Source organism: Staurois parvus, unplaced genomic scaffold (assembly GCF_062004578.1).
Source record: "Staurois parvus isolate SC_StPar_1 unplaced genomic scaffold, SC_StPar_1.0 ptg000059l, whole genome shotgun sequence".
NCBI lineage: Eukaryota > Metazoa > Chordata > Amphibia > Anura > Ranidae > Staurois > Staurois parvus.
Window position 1 is genome coordinate 6657233 of NW_028317855.1, and position 17119 is coordinate 6674351.

General features: G+C 38.8%; 1 protein-coding gene across 4 annotated transcripts in view; it reads left to right on the top strand.

Annotated features, from left to right (window-relative positions):
- The window catches only part of PDE10A (phosphodiesterase 10A), a 619526-nt gene that overhangs the window by 435792 nt on the left and 166615 nt on the right, over positions 1-17119 (top strand). For all 4 annotated transcript variants that reach the window (XM_089668592.1, XM_089668593.1, XM_089668595.1 and 1 more), the window contains 3 exons: positions 13029-13169; positions 15299-15454; positions 16671-16721. In XM_089668592.1, coding sequence (XP_089524718.1) covers positions 13029-13169; positions 15299-15454; positions 16671-16721 — 348 coding nt within the window. The remainder of the gene's footprint in view (positions 1-13028; positions 13170-15298; positions 15455-16670; positions 16722-17119) is intronic.

The following is a 17119-nucleotide window of genomic DNA, read 5'->3' on the forward strand; positions in this document are numbered from 1 at the left end:
TCTACCAGCACATACAGCTTGATTAACATCAAAGATTCAGACTGCATTTAACCCCAGAGATGGATGTTATGAATACCTAGTTATGCCCTTTGGCATCTGTTATGTCCCTGCAGTCTTCCAGTCATCAAAATCTTCTGCGGTCTCCGAGTGTGTATCTGCCTGGATGGTAAATTTTCTCCTTTCTGGATCTGCCCACATATAAATCAGGTCTGCTCTGTCAGTAACACCTCTGTGAAAATAAATGTTTTGCTAAGGCCTAAAAATGTCTCTTCAGACTCCTTTTCCTGGGCTATATATTTGCGACTGCTTCCATTGTCCCTGAAGAAGTGGGCTTAAAGACACTGCTGGCAGTTCATCAACTGCTCATTTCTTGTTGCTCCCATTACCACTCTCATCCACAAAAATGCTGACCCCTTGCATTGGCACAGTCGAAGCCTTCCATGACTTGAAGCAAGCTCTTATTTCTGCTCCTGCCTAATGAGACCCAGTTTCATCTTAACCCTCCTGCATTGAGATTGATGCCTTATCCATTAATGCTATCCTTTTTCATTTACATGAAATCTAAAAACCTCCAGTATTTAGAAACTGCCAGTTGATTAAATCCTCCTCCTTCTCTTGGTTCGACTTTATCACCTTTATGCATGGGTCTGTCAACTTATTTTGATTCCTAAGATTCTGAAGTTTCTGCTAAGCCAGAAGTCATTATTCTCACCACTCCCACCCTGGCCCTGACTGCTCTTTAGAAATTGGCCATTCATCTGGGCAAGACTCTAGTGCCTCTGCAGCAAAGAACTAAACATCTACATTTGGCTCATGACTCAATGCTCTCAGGACATTGTGGTATCCACTGAACTCCTTTTTCTTTCCTGCCGGTATTGGCGGTTGATTCTCTGAAAGGATGCAGAAGAATAAATCAAAGCTTGTGCAACATTTTCCCAAACCAAGGTCCCTACCTATGCATCTACTGGTCCTCTTCTTCTGCTGCCTATTCTCAGAGAATCTTGATGCCACCTTTCTATGGACTTTTATTATTCTCCCTTCTTCTAATGGCTGTCTGGTTATTTGGGTAGTGACAGACAGTTGAGTAGTGCTTTTCAAAGATGGCACATTTCTTACCCCTTTTTTGCTGTCCTCCAAAGCAGCCCTGGTGCCTTTCCTCATCCAGGAAATAATCAGGCTTTTGTGGCATGGTAGCCCACATTGTTTTTTACCCCAGGGTCCAATTCACTCTTAACCTCTGGAAAGGACTCTGTTAGTCTCTTGTGTATCAACTTGCAGTTTTCCTTGGCCTATCATTCACATACAGATAGATAAACTGAAAGGACCAAATCTTGGAACAATACCTTCAAGCCCTAGTGTCTGCCTGCCATGACAGTTGAGTAGTCCTGCTGTCTTGGGCAGAATTTGCATTTATTAACACTTTCTTTACTAGCACCTAGAAGTCCCCATTCATCATTGTCTACAGCAAGCACCCCTTTCTTTGCCAGTACCTTTTTCCCCTATTTTCTATGCTGTGCCCTATGCAGTTTTTCATCAAGTTTAGTCCTAGACTCTAAACCAGGTGACTTACTTTTCCAAAGCAAATATACCTTTGCACACTTGAACTGACTAGTATTCCAATGTTTCTCTTCACTCTGTTTCTCTAGTGTGACCCCAGTGCTGATGGAGAGTGGCAGGGTAAGTGCAAACAAGCTAGTGGCTAATATTGCGCAATGAAAAACCTGTGGCTTTGTGTAACTAAAAGGCAGGCTTCATCCACTCACTGGCTTGTATACAATTTTTGGGTACTTTTTGGGCATTTTGCCAAGGCACCTCTGAAGAAACCTGAAGGCACCCCAGTTGAAAAAGGTTGCTCTAAACCATTTCCAGCACTCAGCCTCAAGAAAGTTTCAGTTTGACCTCATTGAAGAGTTTTGTTTTTCAATCTGGGTATAAAATTTGGCTTGCAGCCAAATACATCTGTCTCAAAGTTTCCTCTATGACATTTGCCCTGCGTTATAATGGGCCTTAAATTATCACTGCTAAAACCAATCCAGTAAGTTTAAAATTTTGTCTGCCTGTTCATCTCCTTTTGCCAAGTTTTTCAGATTTTATTTTTGTCATTTGTCTCTTGCTATTCCCTTAGCCAAGCCTTCTGAGAATGAGGTTCATCAAATTCTGGAATCCAGGACTTTATAAAATGTCAGTACCTAAATGATAGCAAGGGCTTCAGTCCCACATCTGATGTGTTAGCCCCTTACCTGGTAAAAAGATTCAGTCTCTGCTTTCCATTCAAATCAAGACCTCAAAGGGTGGAGAGGCCCCATACTCCCAGGATGGAGTAATGTCATACTCACCTCTCCTCCATTCCTGCTCTGGGTTTGCAAGGTTAATTTAGTGTCGGTGCTGTGGTTACGCAGGAGACCCCTATCTGAAATGCCAGCTTTACATAATGAAGCAACGTGCTGCTCGGCATTCTAGCAACTTGTCCCTACACCTAAGATGAATCCCAGTGCTGCAGTATCTCCTTTTTTTTGTATTATATCTGTATTCATTTTTTCTTAATACAACATCCACTTTATAACAAACGTTCTAAAACAGAAATTCTTCTTACATTTATCCACTCCCCCTCCTCCCATCCAATTACCCCTTTGTCTTATTTTTTTCCTTTATCTTCTCTCCTATCCTACGCCATAATATTATTTCTATTACTTCCTCCTTCTTTACACTCCAACAGCTTCTAAATATCTTTTTGAACTTTTAAACTCCTAACAATTACCCCAATATTTTTTTAATGTTTTAATTTTGTCCTCATCTATATGGTATAGTTCCTCCATCTTATGTATATACTCCACTCTAGTTATCCAGTCTTTCATTTTGGGGGGCTCTGTTTCTTGCCAGAGTTTAGGGATAAGACCTTTGGCCGCATTTATTGATACAATATCTTGTTCTTATAGTGCTTCACAGAAGTCTCATATATATGAAAGAGACAGATCCCCGGGTCTAGCAGGATACTAATTTTCAGTATCTCCTGTATGTATTGAATTATCACCCGCCAGTACCCATCTATTTTGGGGCAGAACCACCAAATGTGTGCCATTGTCCCCTTACTCCCACACCCTCGCCAACACAGATACCTCTGATCTCTGCTTATGTGCTATATTAGGTGTAATGTACCATCTTACAAGACCTTTATAATTCATTTCAACCATGTTCATATTCACCACCCCATGTGTTAATCTAAACATTTAATTTTTTTGTTGCTCATTCCATTTTGTTCCAAGCTCCTTTTCCCACTTATCTATGAACTCTTGAGACTCTAATCCAGATATTTCCGTCAGGATCTTTTAGATTGTTGAGGAAGTATGTTTTTGTATTTTATTTAAACTAAACATATGCTCTAAAGGGTACATTTCCTTCTCTTTACTTAATAGTTGTGGGAGCTTTGCAACAAAATGTCTTCATTGATAATATCGCCATTCATCTAATATTGAAAATATTTTCTTATTTTTTTTAAATTATGAAAAGAACATAATTCTCCTTTTATTTACTATATCTTTCAAACGTGTTTTACTATCCTTTATCCATTTTCCCGAGATACTTTCATTCCCCGGTGGGAAAAGTTTTTTCCCACTAATGGAATTAAAAGTGAATTATACTTTCATTTCATTTGCTTGTGTAATACATCCCGTATCCTCAATACATTCTGTGTCAATCTAAATGCGAGAACTTCCTGCGCTAAGAATGGGGCCCTATTCACCAAGCTGCTGACACAAAACTCCTTACCAAAATGAGTGAATAAATATAAAGTGCAGCGCTATCCCTAAACTAATTAAATATAAATATAAAGTGCAAACTGGCTAAAAAGTGCTGTAAATAATGACACAAGGTACTAAACTTATGTGCAAAAATGTGCATTTACAAATATGTGCATTTACAAAAATTGTGCAACCCGTGTACTTCAAAATGAGAATAAAGTGCAATTAGTGACAATCAAAATCACTGCAACCATCTGTTATAAATAATAATAGGTCCAAAGTAAGATTAAAGGGTCCAAATGCAACAATGTTGCATTTGGACACTTTAATCTTACTTTGGACCTATTATTATTTATAACAGATGGTTGCAGTGATTTTGATTGTCACTAATTGCACTTTATTCTCATTTTGAAGTACACGGGTTGCACAATTTTTGTAAATGCACATATTTGTAAATGCACATTTTTGCACATAAGTTTAGTACCTTGTGTCATTATTTACAGCACTTTTTAGCCAGTTTGCACTTCATATTTATATTTAATTAGTTTAGGGATAGCGCTGCACTTTATATTTATATACATTCTGTGTCAAAGCACTAGTGCCTTCATCCAATGGTTGAAACTCATGTGGTATCCAAATAATCTAATTTTGCCTTACCTAAAGCATTCTCCATTTTTACCCAACTTCTTCACTGTGTATTATATATCCAATCTCCTCTTTGTGAGAATAACACTGAAATATAATATCTCCTAAAATTCGGCATATTTTGTTCCCCTCTTTGTTCATTATTACTCAAAATTTCATATTTAACTCATATATATCTGTGTATCATTTTTTTAAGGGTCACAAAGAAAGACCCCGGTAATTGTATTGGGAGCATGTTAAACTTATACAAGACATTTGGTACTATGATCGTCTTTATCATATTTATAAGGCCTATCCAGGAAACCCTACCTCTTGAAATTCTCAGTTCATCCTTTATTTCATTTATTAATGGTATATAATTTGCGTGATATAGATTTTGTTTTTAAGGATGGGGTTAATTTTATTCCCAAATATTTAAAATATTAGTTTTCCCTCCATGTAAAAGGGAATTCTTTTTGAAGAATATGTTTCTCTTTTTTTAGATAAATTAGATAACTCTCCATAATCTTTTAATATTTTTATTAAATTAGGTAATGTTAGTCTAGGGTTTGTAATATAAAACAGCATGTCATCTGCGTAAACTGCAACTTTGTGCTCAACATCTCCTATCCACATTCCTCTGACATCTACACACATTCTCACAGTCGCCAACAATGGCTCCAAAGATACTACAAACAGAAGGGGAGAAAGTGGGCATTCCTGTCTTGTTCCGTTGTACATTCTGAAAGACTTTGACAATGAGCCATTAACCTTCACAACAGCTGATGTATATATAACTCTTTAATCCATTTTAACATTCTGGGCCCAATTCCTAAGGTCTCCAGTGCCTCCATCATAAATCCCCAGTCGACTCAATCGAAGGCCTTTTCAGCATCGATCTATAAGACAGGAACCTTACCTTTTTTTACTTTTTTAAAGGAGGAGCAATGATCTTAATCCATTATTCCTTCCTTCTCTACCCATACTGAATCCTGCTCGATCTAAGTGTATCCAGTCCAGCATCAGTTCTTTCAACCTAGTTGCTAATACCTTTGCATATAATTTTGTATCAACATTTAACAAAGATACATATAACTATAACTGGTACACTGAGATTTGTCTTTATGCTTTTAGTAATAATATATGTAATATATGCTTTTAGTGACTCCTCCCTCATCTTTGTTTAATTTCCTAATGCATTCATATATGTACATATTTTGGGAACTACTTGTTCTCTGAATTTCCTGTAATATCTCACTGTAAAACCATCTGGCCTGGGGCTCTTACCTGCTGCTGTGCTCTTTAATGCTAAGCTTACTTCCTCTTGCAAAATTGAACTTCCTAAAGGTATTACCATTGGGTTCTTATTGGGACAATAAATGTTTGCCAAAGTACACTCCATACCCTGCAGGTTTCCTCTCAAGAATAAAAACTGACCCTCAGGGTCCACCAAGCTTTTCTCGACTGTAAATCTTATATTCCTCCCAAACCCGATTGCTACTCCTTTTGCCCGTCTTATTGCTGAATCCGCATAGTACCAGGTTGGGAAAAATTTAGAGTGTAGTTTCACATTTTTATCTTGGGTTATATGTGTCTCTTGAAGAAACACCAATTAGATAGAAGGTTGATATACTTCTCAAGATCTTATACCTTTTTGATGGGGTGTTCAGACCATTTACATTATGTCATAAATCTGATCCTATTCATTCTTTCCTCTAGATCTATTCTCTTTTGTACGTCCTTTTATTGGGTTTATATGTACACTTTTTGAACCAGAAGACCTGCTACTAATATTCTTTCCCTCCCTCCCCCCGAAATCCCCCTCTTTAAAACCCCAGTGGCCTAATTTTTGTCTTGGAATCAATTGTGATTTGTTATCACATTCGGTTCATGTCCCAGGGTGGGGCTCCAAACACACATGCCCAAACATACCCCAGTATCTCATCCTGGATCTACAATTCCGCATCGTGCAACAACCCTCAACCCTATGTCCTGTCTGATGTATTCTTTGCCACAAGGATGCTGAAGAGGTGGATGGGGTGGATATCCAGCAAAGGGAAGTGGAGAAAAAACAAGAATTTTTTTTTTTTTAATTAAAAGGGGGAGAGAAACGCAGGGCCGAAAACTCTCTCCTCCCTATCATTTTTCTATTACAATCTGTTTTTAGAAGCTCATTACTATTTCTCTTTTCCTAGTACTACATTCTCCTTCAGCCCCTTGGACCACCCTACAATGTCCAATGTCTGTAGTTCTAGTATTTCACAAAAGTCTCTCATATCTTCTGGGAATCTCAATGTTGCCGATTTGTCATCCTTCCACCCGATCAAACATGCAGGAAATTCCCTGCTATAACGGACTTGTTTCTCTTTCATCTGGTCCAGTAAGGGTTTCAGGAGTCTTCTTCTTGCAAGTGTCTCTGGAGCAATATCTGTGAAAATTTGTGACTTTATTTCTACAAATTTTATTTCTGGTATCCTGCACAGCTTCTTCCAGATGTTTTCTTTTTCTTTGTAATGATGGAAACGCACTATCACATCTCTTGGGTTATTTGATGTTGTTATCTGGGACCTTCTTATCATGTCCACTCTATCTATTTTTAGATGTTCAATCTCTGCTCTCCCTATTATTGGATTAAACAGTTTCTTCATCTTTTCCGGTAGATCTTCTCCTTGGGATACCTCTGGTAAACCCTGGATCCTTAGATTGTTTCTTCTATCTCAATTTTCCTGGTCCTCCAATTTATACTAGAGCACTCTCTGATCTCTTATTTCCTCTCTTTGCCCTTCTAATTTATTAATTACCTGAGCTTGTTTCTCTAAATCTCTTTCTGTTTCTTCTACTCTTGATAGAATTTGTCCCATATCATTATGTAGTACCACCATTTCACTCTTTATAGAGCTTTCCAATTTTGCAAACATTTCTGCAATTTATAATTTTGTAGGCATTTGCGATCTCACTTCTTGCTCTTCCGTTCTTTTTCCTATTTCGATTTCCACGTCTGTGACTTCTTTTGATCTGGATCTTATCCATTGCCCCAAAAGATAGTCTCGTTTGATCTCCAATGCAACTTACTTCTCCTTGTCTCAGGGATTTGATCCTCTGGGCTTTTCTCCTATAAAGGCATATACTTCTTTATTGTGTTTAGACTCGATTGGGGAGTTTTTGTACCTCCTCCTTTAACTGATCTTCTCTTCATCTTTACAATAATTTCTGTATCTTCAGGCAGGGTATATTTACAGTTTTCCTGGGATATTACCAGGGATACTAATCCGGCTTTTCCTGAGCCCCTTTCAGTCCATCTACCACTTCCTGGGTACCCCCTCTTCTATTGAGCTTCTAATACTTCTATACTTTTCCACAGTCCCACCGACCTCTGAGACCCTTTATTACTTCTATTGTTTTCCTCTCTTCTTCCAGTATCAGAAGCAACAGTAGTAACACTGGGGATTTACTGCCTCCTGAGGCGACTCACCCACTCCACCTGAGCTATGCTTCTTCCAACTTAGCTTCCGATACTCAGATACTGGATTTTGATCTTCCAGGGTCAGAAGAGATGCCACTGGTGCTCTGGGGTCACCCTCCACAGAGACTACTGCTCCACAGGTCCTCACCATGCACCGTCCGCCAGTTACTCGGGACCCCCCCTCCTCCATCACCTGGCGGGTGTCTAGAGCTCCTAGCCCCTGCAGCGCTACTCAGCGCCATGTTTGCGCCCTGCCCCCTGCTGTAGTATCTCCTGTGTGTTCCTGTGACCCCTATGGCTTCACAGCACTTTGTGTCACCTCATGATCCATGTGACTCCAGAGCACTTTAATCATCCTGAGTCACTTCTGTGACTCCAGAGTTCCCTGAGCATCCTGTGTCACCCAGTGAAATAAAGAATTATTATTTATATGCAGTTGCACATTGTTCCTCAGTAATGGTCAAGGTTTTGAGTAAAAAAAACCCCATAAAATAATGCATTTGGCATTAGCCTGAAGGTTGTTAACATATGTTATAATGTGGGGCAATTCCTGGAGAAAATATAGAGGTAAATTTATAGAAGGGAAGATAGAATCGATACATTTCAACTTGGGTATACATCAATAAAGGCCTGAATGGAAAACAGTTTTAGATTGTAAGCTCTAATGAGCAAGGCCCTCTGAATCTTTCTGTATTCCTTTTTGGATTGTAATTGTACTGTCTGCCCTTATATTGTAAAGCGTTGTGTAAACTGTTGGTGCTATATAAATCATGTATAATATTAATATGTGGCTTGTGGCCCAGTGTATGAGCCCTTCATAAGCCACATAGGTCAAACTCAATGCTAGGTTTCTCGATGAGGTCCCAGTCTGAGTGCCAACATTTTTGCTTCTTAAAGTGATACTGAACACACACTGTTTCATTTACATTATCCCTTTTCTTTCTGTATGTGGATGATGGCACTGTAATTATTTCTTTCCCCAATCAATATACAGCTGTCACATGACCCAGCTGTTTCCCAGCCTGTATTCAGGGAAACAGTGACAAGATGAGATTTTTGTCCTCTTCTGCTAGTCACATGTTCAAAATAAAAAAGCCTTTCGGATAGAGTAAAAATAAATAATATCAGTAAACTGTTTTAAATAGTCATTTAAATACAGTATATATCTGAAAATAAATCTTTTTACTTTTTGGAAATAACATGGTGGGGGTGCTTTTCTGCCAGTCACAGGCTGTGTCATGCCCCTCTAGGCTGTGTCTTCTAATAACAGGGAGGTGAAGCCTCCATCAATCAAGCTATAATATCCCACCCCTATTGTGTTTAGCTGGTTAGTGGGCATGGAGGAGGGAAGAAGTAGGCTGCCATTTACCACTGTGTATATGCCCACATGTGTGACTCTTTAGTTCCAAGGGCTGCTCAGATATGATAGGAAATGCTTAGGTTAGAAAATACACTGAAAACTGAGCATATGCAGTAGCTGCCAACACTGCTCTGCAAATCCCCAACTGCAGTAAAGACATGGACAGAAGGGGGGGATAGAGAACAGCAGGATGAACCAGTTTTTTGCAGAATACAGAAAATGAAACCCATTGTAACTGAGTGAGTATGAACAGCATACATAGCATTTATAGTTTTTAATAATGTGGGTTTGACACTTTAAAGCAGAACTCCAGTCATCTTGTAATTTTTTTTTTTTTAAATCACCCCACGATTGTCGCTGCAACTAAATTTTAAATCGGCATACTGTATATTTGTAATCTTTTTATTTTTTTTTAATCCAGCATTACTTACAGCACCCCCTGGATCATGTAAGTGGCCAATCAGAGTGTGGGTATATGAAGCCCGCTAGGAGTTTCTTCTATCATTAGGTGGAGCTGGTTACTCAGCATGCACCTCCTGATCTCGTGCATGCGCAGCGGGAACTAATCGCGGGGCACTATGTGTATTACAGGTTGCCATAGCAATGGCGGCGGTGGAGGAAGTTCATGCCCCATTGTTACAGCAACTTGTCAATGAACTCCTGGGATTGATCACACTGGCATCCCAGGAGCCAGCAGGAAAAAGGAAATTACATACCTCGCCACAGTGAGGTAGGATGGAAGTGGAGCGATTTCTGCTCTTTCTTTGTTAGTTTAGTTTTAGTACCATCTAAAGGTACTAAAACTAAACTAAAAACAATTACAATATCAAAAAATTAATTGCACAGGAATTGACAACAAATGCGGCTGTGGGGTGGAACTCCACTTCAGGATTTACTGCTTTGTGATAACAGGATAGGTTTTGGATTTCCGTTCCCACTGCTTTTTCTACTCCCATGAGTTCTTTTCTAACTTGCATACAGAGTGTACGGTTAAATAAATAAGTCTTTAGGATGCTTGGGCTTACTCTTCAGAAAATGCAGAGATGAATATGCAAAATCATAATTTCTGGTATTGCTACTCTGCCTGCCCACAATATATTTTTTTTTTTAGCTTGCCATATTGTGTGCGGAAATTGCCCAGAAGAGGAAGGCGGAATAATTTGCAATAAAATCTGGTTATATGTATGGGTGATGTTAAAAGTATTTTGCTTTCCCCCCAATTATACTTACCTAGGTGGATGCAGCATCGGTCCCTGGCTGGCTGTAAGTGTGAAAACTCATGACCACTGGTTGCTGAGTTTTCACAACTGCTCTGAGCAGAGAGCGGGACTGTCAGTCACCGCTGTCTGCTCTGCCACCGCACTCACTTGTTGGGATCTTTCTCCAGCCTGGATTGGCTGAGTGATGTCAGCTGACAGCGGGCTTCAGTCTGCTGTCAACTGAAAATGGGTCACAGAAGTGTAGAACAAACTGGAGAAAGAATTATGGCTGTACTTCTCCTTTAACAGCCTGATACTTTTTAACTTTTTGCTACCATTTATAAGGAATGTCTCAGAGTAGATGGTTTTTAAAATTCTTCGGTATCACTATTTCATAAGATGTGGGTTTGGAATCATTTACTTTAAAATGGGAAACTTTTCCCAAATTCCCTAATATATTTGGATGGCTATTAGGGGCTGTTTGGTGACATCAGGGGACACCATTTTATGCTCTTGCCTTCCAATTATTGTCAGAAATTTCAGTGAAAAAAAAATGGGGCAGATTAATGGCTAAATGGTTAGCACTTCCGCCTGGTAGTACTAGGGGGTCGTTGGTTCAAATCCCAACCACAGCACCACCTGCTTGGTGTTTGCATGTTCTCCCTGTGCCTGTGTGGGTTTCCTCCGGGCACTCTGGCTTCTCCCCCCACACTCCAAAGAGATGCTGGTAGGTTAACTGGATCCTGTCTAAATTGGCCCTAGTATGTGTATGTAAATTAGGGACTTTAGATTGTACACCCCTTTGAGGTTTAGGGACTGATGTGAATGTACAATATGTATGTGTAAAGCGCTGCGTAAATTGATGGCGCTATATAAGTACCTGTAATAAATAAAATAAAAAATAAAATAAATAATGGGTTGAAAAAGCGGTAAGTTTTGTCTAGTACCATTAGTTTTACAAATGTAATTTGGCAGGAGGCCTAAGGCCCTTGGGAGTCAATTTTGAGGGCCAATACAGCAAAGTAAATTGTCTTATGATCCAAATACATTTAACACACCTGTGCAATAACCTCAATGAATCCTGTAAAACACCTTTTACTGTCTTAGCTTACTGCAGAGACATTTAAGAGCATTTTGTCAAACTACATCTATTTTGACAACTCTCATAATTCAAGAAACACTTCTTTTCAGAAGCTCTGAATTTTGCATAGCTTCATTCATCAACTGCATATGCTAATATTGTATATCATACCACAATACTATAGTTCTCACTAATATGATTTTAATTCTAAATGTTTGCAGCAGTTAGGCATCAAATCTGAACTTATCTGCAGCCGTTTTTTAAAATAGGAACTTTTCTAATAAACGTACTTATCTTACTCAGCTGGCACACTGCTAAATAATGCCAAGAGGAGAACATTGCTACAGATCCTTTCTATTTTTGTTGTAGTAGGCAATGTTTATAAAGCTGTCTGTGTCATCTCTGATCATATCAGTGGGTCATTCATTGTAATGCTGAACACATGCCATGGTCCTGCCCCATTAGTAAATCTGCTTTATAGCTGAATGCCAGGGTACCACCTTGTGATCTAAATGCAGATTAAAATTGGTAATGATATTTACCCAAAACAACTTGGTGATTGAACAACACCTAGATTGTAAGCTCAAAAGAGCAGGGCCCTTGATCCCCTCATGTTTTGCATTGTATTGGTATTGTTCTGTCACATGTTCTGTCCCCCTTTGTAATGTACAGCGCTGAGCGAACCATTGGCGCTTTATAAATACTGTATAATAATAATAACACCATAGTTTAACCCCTTCACGCCTAAGGGTAAACCAGATCTTAAAGCCCAAGTAAAATTTTCCAACTTTGACATGTGTTAGTAAAACCGTACATATCATCACAACGACTTTGTACATACAGGTGCATTATACCTTTGTTTTTTTTCAGGACAAATTGGGCTTTCATTTGGTATTAATTTGTACATGATTTTGTTGTATCACAGTTAATTATTGCACATAGCACTTGGGATGTAGGACATCCCATGTTTTGGGGGAAGGTGCATTGTAGTACTTTATTTTAAAAGGCAATTGTCACTTCACATGTTCTTCAGAAAGAGGGAGGAAGTTTTTTCACTCACATTGTGGAATTAATTAATGAGGCACCTGTTGTAATCGGTGTGTTTCACCCACTTACCTGGCCCACTCTTTTTTAGGGAGGGACTTTGTAGGATGTTAAGATTCTCCAGGAGCATATTTTTATACTTCATTTCTACTCCCGTCTCTCATTTTGATTAGTTTAGGAGGGGGAAGGTGCTCTGTAGTACATACAGGGTTTTTTTTTTTCATCTTAGGGATCCTAGCCTATTAAATTGCACGTTATTAAGCTCACACACACCTCTAGAGAGAGGGCTGCAGCATTTTACCATCTTAGGAACACAGCGCTATACCTCTATGTTGTATCTTTATTTATGTAGTGCTAATTCTATATTCAGTATTATAATACCTATAACAATATGTAAATCAGGTGTGTGATGTGTTAATCCTTCCTTGCTTTTTCAGAAAAACCTAAATATTTGTGTAACATTTTAAATTATGTTTTTGTAATGGGCTACAAGTTAAGGACCTTTTTATGTGTTTTCTAGACCTTATGTATGTTCACACCAACTGGAACAAAGGGTGGACAGACACAGTTAACACCTGCTGGACCAGTTGAATATGGCACTACAATATCTGCACATGTAGCCAAATCCAGAAACACTTTGTTGGTAGAAGATATTATTGGGGTAAGATGCTCTTTATTGAATGTTAACAATCGTGTATGCATATATACAACCATTGTTCAGGCTTGGATCCTTTCCTGTATAGCCAGATGTAAATTTTAAGTTGGTTGTGCTGTTTTCTACGGGGCTACTTTGATGGATGCCATTTGAACTGCAGGCATAAGCACTTTTATTTGAAGATTAATTCCAGTATTTCTTAAATGGTTATATTGGCCCACCTTGGACCAGTGAAATTATGTATATACCATACCTGGCTGATGTGAGAATTAAGTAATCTATTTAAAGAACAATTCCAGGCATGGTATATTTTTAGCTAGTTACATTGGTCCAGCTTCAACCAAAGTAAATATACCATACCTAGACCAATGCCCCTGGAAGCTGGATATCACTGAAATAGACACCACTACTCCAGTCATCTCCACTTGCTTCTGGGTCAGCTGCTAAGCACCACCTCCATATACAATGCTTTGTATTTTCTCATTGAATACAAAGCATTCTCAGACCGAACAAGGTGGCAAGCCTGACAACGCCACCTTGCCCAGTCACAAAACACTTTGCATTCTTTCAGAAAATGCAAAACATTCTAAATGGCACCCACGTTGAGTGACCAACCTCCTGTGTTCAGAATTCATCAGGCCGGCTGCTTAGCACGGGACCCGGGAGCAAGAGGAGAGCAAGTGTTGTCTACTTCAGTGATTTCTAGTTTCCAGGGGCACTGGCTTGGTATAATATATACATAGTTACATTGGTTGAAGGTAGACCAATTTATCTAGAAAATACCATGCCTGGAGTTATTCTTTAAATAGATTACATAATTCTCAAATACATTCACTTTGTCTGCAACATACACATTCTCAAATCCAAATATTACCAAAAAAGCAATTACATTGTTATGCTACACATAACTTGTGGAGAATACAGAGCTTTGGGAGGGATCCAGCAGGTCCCATCCAATACAGGCTGCTTGCAGAAAACTACGGGGGAGGGAGATAGAAGACCACTCATCCTGCACAAGTAGAGACTACTCATTGACTGGTCTTCATACTATAAAACCCCTGCACAGAGGCGAATGATTGTGCCAATCTAGAAGAAATACACCAAATACCAAGACTCGTATAGAAGACACTTGCTTCTTATATGTAGACAGTATTTGCTTATCCCAGATTTCAGCTTTAAAAACTCAAGTGATTACTGAATCAGTCTCATTTCTCTCCTTTGCATATAAGGCTAAAGAGGGGTTACCAGAAAATAAGAGGATGGAGGCAGATTAAAAGGTATATCATTAACAAGTAATCATGGAATCAAACTTTTAATTGCTATGGCATATTCTTCTTGATTTCTAATTTGAAGACCATTCCTAACCCACAGATTTGGTTACTTGAATAATCGTGGGCAAACAGAGACACAGGCCTTTTTTATGTCACTTAGTATAAAACTTTGCTGTACATATTTAATTTTATTATTCACAGGTAAACAAGGAATCGTTGTAGCTTAGACTATGTGTTTGTCAAACATTGTCAAAAACTCTGTTGGCAGTAAAAGCATGTAATATTTGAAATCGGTGACACTGACACATTGATGTGTCTATTGACAGCCAAACCTGTAATAGAGATACTTGTTTGAAGGAGAGATTAGCCTACCCATAGACAGGTACATGTCTTCCGAAAAGCAAGAGATGTGGATGCATCGGCCTGCCATGTGTGGCATCCAGAGCTACCATTGCTTCTCCTGCACCTTGGTTAATGGTCTAAAATAACACGTGCGACCAACTCCTTTTTTTTCCCTCTACAGTGGGAAAGACAGATTATAAAGAAATTTTCCGACAATTTTGAAAGTGTACCTGAGCAATAATAAATGCTTTCAATAACAAATGCACTTTTTATGATCTCCTAGGGGTACCCCTAAATTGCCTGATCTTTGCTCAAGCAGGATTAGCACAAGGTCATACTATTTAGTTCAATCTTACACTTTGTTACTTTCTTTAATGCTTCTAATAAAATGCATTTCACATATGTTAGCATTTAAACCAGAACAAACTTGTTTGTAATATGAAATTACACTCCGTAACTTGTTTGGATCTTTACATAGTTTTGCTGTCACTGTTGTTTTGTCTGTGCATTGTTAAATTCCAGGATGAACGGTTCCCAAAAGGTACTGGGCTGGACTCAGGGACTCGTATCCAGTCTGTTCTGTGCTTACCAATTGTTACAGCTATTGGGGACCTTATTGGAATTCTAGAACTTCATAGGTACTGGGGAAAAGAAGCCTTCCGCCTGTGTCACCAACAAGTAAGCTGGAGATGTTTGTTTCATTATTTGCAGGTAGCAATGATCCTTAGATGTAGATAATGCAATTTATTATATGACAGTACCTAAATTCTGGTGTAAGGCTGCTATTGCATATAGGCTGCCCTAGCCAATGCCCACCTGTGATGCTGAATCTTTATGATTGACAAAACTGAAATCCAGTGTCTGAAAGGGTTATACCAGGGACAGTAAGGCTGGGTAGAAAAAGATCTATATGATTCTGGATGTCCTCCATCCAGAAAATGAGGTGGGATCTGAATAGTTGCAGCTGTTAATGCACACTGTGAGAAGCTCACAGTGTGTAGTGAAATAAGTGTAATCCATTTTGGTTGTACAAGAGAGGAACCTGTACAACCATGCAAGACTGAAGATAAGGCTGGAGTTTAACTTGAAAGATTTATAAGATTTATAGTGTTTTGCCTCCTTTACACTTGGACACATAGGAATATTTTATTACATATTACATTTTGATGCAGTTAAAGTCTTACTAAACCCTGGACCCTGTATTCGCTATATCTGGTTTCCCACAATACACAGAACATGGAAATACCAGGGTTTTAGTAAATGTAAACTGCTAAATACATTTTCTCATTAGCAGTTAGAGCAGTCTTGTGACTTCTATCAGTGTCCAGCAGAGCACTGTTAAAGCTTGTAGGTGGAGTTTTTATTCTCCCCTGATTGTCCTATGAGGCTGCAGGACCCCTGATCCTCTGTCTGGACAGTGGTGATTGGGTCAACTGATCACATGCACTCTCCAAAGAAAATCAAAACTCTCTAGCAATACACACCAAACTGAGTATGTGCAGCTTTCCCCCAAGCCTCTGTTCTATCAGCAGATGGATTGGGGACAATAGAATGAGAGGACCACAGAATACAGGATCAAACGGCCTTTTTACATAATGAGGAGGATTAACCCCCTAGGTTCCACAGGGAGTATAACAAGCATGCTTTACTGCATATACAGACTAGATTTTACTGTTGTTGGTTTAGTAACATTTTAATATTTGTTATAACAATTAGATAAGGATGTGAACTTTTTTTCCTTTTACATATGTAACTACATTAGAAATACAGTAATGCACATTGCTCTAGCCTAGGTGAATTATGTGGACAAACACAATATAAAATGCACATTGCTCATTACTGTAGATAATTTTATTTTTATACTTATTTTAGCTAAGCTGCTTTTATTTGACAGGTGGCAACAGCAAACCTTGCATGGGCATCAGTAGCAATACATCAAGTGCAAGTAAGTTTGTTTTATTGCAAGCTGATTTGAAAACAAATCATTGAAAGCCCAACTCCTGCTGAAATCTTTTTTTTTTTTTTTTTTGTGAACAGAATGGGTCCTGATGTTAAAAGCATTCACAATGACAGGAAGTTAAGTGTAATCCCCCCAACTTGGCCACATACATCAATAAAAAGTTGACTGTTAACTAAAAAAATTCAGAATTAAAATAATTTGGCTAGAATTGGGTAAATTGAGTATTTAATGCTTTTATGACTGGTTAACACATATATGTGGCACCCAGAAAGTGAATTTTAATCCTGGGTGCTATATATGTGTTCCTGTGTTTGTGCTGCAAGTGTGCTTGATTACGTGCTCCCAGCACTGAGACCAAGCTGTCAGCGACAGCGGTCTCATAC